The sequence below is a fragment of the Alosa pseudoharengus genome, unplaced genomic scaffold, assembly GCF_046254945.1.
Source record: "Alosa pseudoharengus isolate Yale_2024_CS ecotype anadromous, Long Island Sound unplaced genomic scaffold, YU_APseudo_1.1 YU_APseudo_1.1_scf_9, whole genome shotgun sequence".
Classification (NCBI taxonomy): Eukaryota; Metazoa; Chordata; class Actinopteri; order Clupeiformes; family Clupeidae; genus Alosa; species Alosa pseudoharengus.
This window is the reverse complement of record NW_027468881.1, coordinates 30843139-30850335: the sequence shown is the minus strand read 5'-3', so window position 1 is coordinate 30850335 and position 7197 is coordinate 30843139. Positions and strand designations below refer to the sequence as shown.

The 7197-nt window shown below is 44.4% G+C and overlaps 1 protein-coding gene across 1 annotated transcript; it reads left to right on the top strand.

Annotated features, from left to right (window-relative positions):
• The first annotated feature begins 5678 nt into the window (after positions 1-5678).
• On the top strand, positions 5679-6974 carry LOC143115299 (adenosine receptor A3-like). The gene has a single exon (XM_076277270.1). The coding sequence runs from the start codon at positions 5679-5681 to the stop codon at positions 6972-6974; it is 1296 nt and encodes a 431-aa protein (XP_076133385.1).
• The last annotated feature ends 223 nt before the right edge of the window (positions 6975-7197 follow it).

Genomic DNA, 7197 nt, shown 5'->3' with positions numbered 1-7197 from the left:
CTAAACAGGACCCATACGTCCCCTTCATATACCAGAGGGGGCTGAGAGGGGGGCAGGGGTGTAAAGTCATGTCCCCGCCCCACAAGACGCCCACCTAACAGGAGACGTGACGACCACATGGGTCCTGCCTGCAGGTGCCCTAGGGGAAATCTCTGCACATCGCCTGGAACCATTTGCAGCCACTAACTAGCGCTATTGATTGAGATCTTTAGCCCTTAATTGACTTGCTATTACACGTTGCACATTTCCAGAGCAGGATTAACCTACGCTTCGATCAAAAGATACGTTTTAGGGGTACGATTAAGCAGCATTTAACATAAAACAGACTTAAACTGCATAGACTGACTATAAACGTGTTTGTTTATATTTCTTTTAATGCTTTGTTTCAATTTGAGCTAAACCAGCTGAGGAACTGAATACGACATTACATTGCAGCGTCCTCTGTCGGAATTATGTGGAAAACTATTAGGCTACATTTATAAGTGTATATCACAATCAGTGTTTGGATATCAAGTGTAGCCTGATATGACACTCTGAATCACTGTTGCTCATTTAGGCTTTTGCAGGATCTGCTAGCTACTCCATAAAAACGACATGAGTACCAACTATAAATGGTATAAATGGTCACACATTAATGTATACACCCCATGGGGATTGTCTGTTTATGTCCATACCGTAAAACCGTCAGGCGTTTTATATGGTAACACGATTGGATTCGGTTATTGGTACAAAGCAGCTCATTTAGTTCTCACAGAAAGAGAGACTTTTACAAGTGCTTCACAGACAAGACCACCATTTTTCTCCTTAACCCCCACACAAAGAGGCATGCTCTCAATTCATTTTTCCTCCCTGAAACGCTGCGGGACTTCTGCAGACCCACAGCCTCGCATGAAAAGAAGCGCTGTTCCACCGCATGTGCGCGCAGCGGGCAGGGGGTAAAAATTAACTGGGCTCCAGTGAACAATATCGCGTTGTTAAGGATGATCCCCTAAATTGATTCAGATTATTTGAAATGAGTACATTTCTGTTGCTGCAAAGTGAAAGAAGGGCCAACAATGCCTTGGATCCACATTAGATACATCGCTCGCAAAACATATCCTGCCTAGTTATGAGGGCATTTTCAACTTATTGTGACAGTCAATGTGCCGATCAAGTGGGAAAGTCACGGTTTTAAGTGGCCCTATACAGCACTCGAAAAGCGCGAAGCTACGAATGCCATCGGTGGTCGACCCAGAGCTGGGGAGAGTGGGCCTACACCTGTCTGAGTGCACTATTGTTCGGGCGCGTTGGAATGTCGCGGCATGTTGGAGAGTTCACACATCGTTCATGCGTTCACGCCGACGCCGCGGAGACTGGGGTGAGGAGAGCGAGCCTGCTGTAAAAGTAATTACACACAACACAGACGTGGCCTACTTCGGGAAAAGACCCGCACAATAATGTCAACGGGTAAGATTGGCAAACTAGGCCTACACGTTTCTTTTAAACATCTAATAGGCTACATTGATTATAAAACTATTTTCAGCATGAATGAATTTGCTTATTTTTACACGATTTATCAAATGCATTGAAACCCTTCCTATTTTGCAGAACATTTTAGCTTGTCGTCCAAGCATTGCAGTGGCACTTTACCTGTGAATGTTCAAATCCCACATAACAATAGACGCTTTCTAAATACAAAGGATGTTCACGTGGGTAAAAGAATCTCAGGTTGAATGGTCTGAATGATTAGCAGGCTATCACAATTACACTGATGTGTTACACCGACATCAATGCATTAGTAGTCTATTGCAATTGTTTTTCAACTGTGCTTTGGTTGATGGAGGGGACTGCTACATTATTTTATTTAAACTGAATAAAAAGTTAAATAAAAACTTAAACCGACTATTTTCACGAGACAGTATTTCAGCCTTACGTATATGTGCACCATACCAGATTGATAGTTGACAATATATTTGCAGGATTTCTAATGATGCTTGTTCGCCTTCCCCCCGTTTTATCCTAATATGTGGCCTACAGTGTTGATGGATGACTAATAATAATTTCAACCCACTTAATGGAGGTCCATGTCCATGCAAAATATGGGGAAATTGTGAAAGTTTTGTCAAATACCAATGTTGTTAGTTCAAAGATGCAGCCCAAGACATTTTAATCAATGTATTCTACAGACATCAATGAAATGAAACTTATGTGGCACCTGTATAATTTTCTGCATTCGTATGCCTTTCCACATTAGAGTGGAGCCACAGGTTGTGTTTTCTGACCAAGCTTAGATGTGACCTCATGACACTGAGAGGCCGAGGACACAAACCATAAAAATGTTCTGTGTTGGGAACAGATGTTCTCCTTGTGTTGCCCAAAGGAGCGAGCACGTCTCCCACAAAGGCCATGAAAAAGTCTATTTAGGCAGTCTGAGTCAGGGTGTCTCCTGACTTCTCCACAGTCACTGGGGCTGTTTCAAGGGAGGTGAGGAGCGCTCTGCAGTGCAGTCCACGGGTGTAAATATATGCATCTCACTGGAATGTTTTTCCAACTGGGGTACACGCAAGGTGCACTCCTGTTGCCTAAAGCAGTCTTGCCATAGCTTGTGGAATGCATTCTGTATACTTTTCAGCAGCCAAGTTAAAAGTATAATTCCTGTCAGTGTGGCTTTACATCAGCTAGTCGTTTGCATTATACTCTCTTCTAGTATGTTACAAAAGGTAGACAGGTAAATGTTCATATCAGGTTTTCGTATGCTGTAGTGTTTTAGACTGTAATTAATTAATTCATATGCATCTCAGAGCAGAACAGGTGAGATATTCACCAGAGGGGAGTAGCCTAGATCCAAATAGTTTGTTTTAGTGTGAAGGGTAATGAATGATGTCAGCTGGCTGCAACTTTCTCCCTTCTTCTTTATCTGTCTGCCCCTTCACTGCCCCCACCCACCCCCATCTCTGAGTTTGGAACAAATTGGGTAAATCACCCCTGTGTACTGGCGTCAGCAAGATCACTTGACATGGGGTCACTAACCTAACTAGTCCTGAAATAAAAACATATATGCAGCTCTCTCTCTCTCTCTCTCTCTCTCTCTCGCTCTGTGTGTGTGTGTGTGTGTGATAGAGAGAGGTATGATAAGGTTTTTTTGGAGTGGCATTTGGGAATTGTTGTATCTATTCTGCTGTTTTGCCTGCCTTGAAATGTCAGCGTGTGAATGTGATGTCATGACATCTGAAAAATAATATTTGTATAAGCCAATCAAATGAAAAATTGTTTGAGGCTACAGTCACCAAAACATATTTGTAATGTATCATTTAAATCGCTCTAAAGGATGCAAACCCCAACAGTCTTGCAGTCGGTTTTAATGTGATTTTCAAAGCTTTCCCTCACAGAAAGACAGTCTACAGTCTGTCACTCGAAATGACCCCGGTCTTTAGTTTTAAGTATCCGGCCATTAAGAGAAAGACACATGCATGCACCCACATGCAAGCAGAGCGCTGGTTCACCCACAGTGTAAAAAGGCAAAGTCATCATGTTATTGGCCCCATAATGATGAAAGTGCAGGATTTTAGTGTCCCTCTGCACAGCAGTGGTGCTGCTCTTTGCTGGAGGAGGTTAGGACAGGGAGGAGAGCCTTTATCTCTGGCCTGGCCAAAACAGCAGGGGTTAGATAAGGTAGGCTCTGTACGGGGAGAATCCCTCTGGAATTTAAGCTCTACCATATGGGGGAATCTCTGCTCGGTGAGAAGCCAGGAATTCACTTAATGATCCCTCACTTTAAGAGAGTGCGGGGGCTTTACCCTCACATCCCCTCCCCCAAGTGCCCCCCCAAGAGAGAGGGAGAGAGAGAGAAAAAAAACAACAAACCAGTCTGTTTACATCATTTGGGTTCACTCTAATTCGGTTGGCACTTCGGATCAAGTATTTAGCAAGTCCCTTATTAGTGAAATACTGCAAACAAACATGTTGTTATGACTTCTCTTTTAACTACTGAACTGTATTGTAAATGGAATGGTATTTCTTTAAGTCCACATGAAGGCACTCAGGTGAAAGTACACATGGTCATCCATAATGGGAGCAGCAGCTAAGCTTAATGGGCCCCTTTGAGAAGAGTAGCCCTACTCTACTGCAGGAAGAATGCAGTAGAGTAGGTTTTTAAATCTGAAAATATATGTATTTCTTTACTGACACCTATACATTTATAGTTTAAAGAGCACAAGGAGTTTGTGATAGGCTGAATAGATAGACCTAAGAGGTGTTTTCATTCACATTCACATACAGCCTCAAACGGCACCTTTTTATCCTCTTCACTCCCTCCCCCAGACACACTCAGTAGTCCAGGATAGCTTACAGATACTGCATGCATAATCAAAACTCTAGGCCTACATTAACATTATGATTAGACCAAACTACCTGAGGGCCTTGTTTTGAATTTTAAATTTAAAACGAAAAGCTATTATGAAAAATAACAGAGACAGAAAGATAAAATACATCACAGCTATCATGCTACCATGACAACAGGCAGTTGAACTTTTAGGGACCGTGTGTGTGTGTGTGTGTGTGTTTGTGTGTGTGTGTGTGTGTTTGTGTGTGTGTGTTTTCAGTCCTAGCTCATATCTCCCCTTTCAACATGAACACATCAAAACATCTCTCTGCTCCTTGACTACCTTGGCTCTTTGAACTGCTTCACCAAATGGATACGCAGGAGCCATCAACAAGAGGACACAGCTGGGCCATTGCAGAGGTTGGCACGTATGACCATACTATTAGGCTACTGTATGAAGCCTAATTAATTTACAGTCATTAAAATCTAGTTTCATTGAGATTTGAAAAGATATTCAAATATTATATAATTAGAATATTTTATTAGGACAGCGGGGGCCTGCATTTAAAATGTCAAACGAATTAATTCAAATGTTTGCGAATTAATTCTAAAATGACGTCAGAACCGGCAAAAGTTGATTTAACAAGTAGAATACAAACTGCATGTGGACCGTATATGATGTGGATCTGAATTGTATTCGATTGCTCATATTCAATGCTGCCTTTAAATTACAAGAAGCTGACTGGTAGAAACGATATTGCGTTAAAATAAAACTGATCCGAGAAGCTATAGCCTATAAGTTAACCTTACAAAGCTGCAGTGAGGGGAGTTCTCTTCTCATTGTGAAGACTCACGCGCACGCACCTGCCAGCATTGATTCATATTTCTGAAGCCGCCGAGAAGGAACAGATGTTTACGCGGGTAAGTGTTTTTCCTCGATCTTCCGGTGCACATTTTTTACATGTCACACATTTTTACACGTACAACTGAAATGAGAATCTTTATATGATATGAACTAATATGAATGCATGTCCTTAATTTCATTGATCCTAAATTCGCAGACTAATTATTCGCTTTGGAATCATAGTAAATGTTCGGGTGTAATGTCATCAATCTCCATATTATTTTAAGTCCATTTAGCAGTATGTGAATGAGGATGGTGTTTTGTACATGAAACTTGAGAAAGGACTATTTTTGACATCTTATTGGCCATAAAATAAAATGACAAAGCACTACAAAGCTGATTCTAAAACTCATGTATTATTTTCTAACAGGTAAATGGCAGTGGACAATGGAAAAATAGCAGTCATCATTATATAGTCAGCTATGCATATTTCCAGACATTTAATACAAAGTTTTTTTCTAATGGAAGGCAACCATGCAGAGTAATCATACAGCTGCCTCCAGTCATTATGAGGTGCTGAGCATCTCCCTGATGTCGCTTCTGGCTGTGATCATTACGGTGGGGAATGTGCTGAGTTTGACCGTGCTCCTGGGCTCCAGACGTTTCCGCACTCCTCAGGGATACCTCAAAGTGTCCCTGGCCTCAGCGGATCTGGCGGTGGGTGTTGCCGTGGTCCCGTACTCAGTTTACAACGAGATTGAGGGTTTGATGACCTCTCGGGGTCAAAGTTCAAGAATAGGCTCCAACATTTCTGCTGAGGTTGTGGCGGTATCGGAGGGCTTTCAGCCTTGCTTCGTTATGGGGCCCGTGTTTGCAGGGTGCACCTTAGTGTCCATCACCACCATCTTCCTGCTGTCACTGGAGCGAGCCATCACCGTCCTCAGACCACTGCAGAAGAACATGATTGTGACCAAAGACAGGACCGTAGGCCTCATCGCACTGACCTGGCTTGTGTGCTTCTCCCTAGCCGTGACCCCTCTGCTCATGCCCGAGGACATAACATTGGAGTTTAGCTCCTGCAGTAAGATGTGCAACTACGCCCCCTGCCCAGTGGGTCAGCACCCTCACAATGACAGTTCCAGCCCAGTGGCCAACATCATGCTCGTGTTCCCCATTTTCGACTTCGCCATGCTGGGCGCCACCTGTGTGGTCAACGCCGTCACCTTCTCCGCCGTGCGGCGCTTCTGCCGGGCCCGGGCACAGGAGGCCGCCGCCAGGATGCCCATGTCGAACGGGCCGTCCTTCTCAGACATCCGCGCCGCCAAGACCATCTGTGTCCTGACAGGACTTTTCTGCGCCTCCTTCATGCCCGTGGCCGTGCTGGTGACGGCCAGCGTGCTGCTGGGCGGCCGCTGGTGCCACTTCTCCCTCTACGCCTTCTGGATCCTGACCTGCAGCAGCGGCTGGAACGTGCTCATCTACAGCGCCCGCGACAGACGCTTTCGCCAGCGCGCCCTCGAGCTCCTGTTGGGCCGCCGGCTGGTGGACAGGCAGAAGACGGTGGGCAGAGGGAGACGAGGGTGCAGGTGGGCACAGAGAACGCACCACCACCACCCTGCCGCTGATCGCTGCCACATGGGAGGGTGTTTCACGGTGGTGGGTGACATGCCGATCCCAGAGTTGGCCCGGGCTTGCTCCTCATACCAGGTGGATCCCACCACACGGCATGAGCTGACCTTAACTACTCTCCCCGTGGACGGATCTTTCATCCAGTACTCACCACAGTGCAGCCCATGCTCCACACACCTGCTAAGGGTGAACCGGAGCTGACACACAAAGGGTTTTGTATGTTGTATGAAGTAGTTTCATTTGTTAATTAATTAATTTCTTAATATGTAATCGACTATATTTATCTGCCCGGTGTATCACCATTTGGTCAGTTTACATCAGAATTGTGTAATATATGGCTAATGTATCTTTACTTAGTTATCTATCACTGTGTTCTAAAGCATTACAGAGCTGTTTTTCTTTAATCCCACTTGTAACATAATCC

Coding starts and splice junctions, on each gene's coding strand:
- LOC143115299 (XM_076277270.1), top strand. CDS start 5,679: ATGCAGAGTAATCATACAGCTGCCTCCAGTCATTATGAGGTGCTGAGC.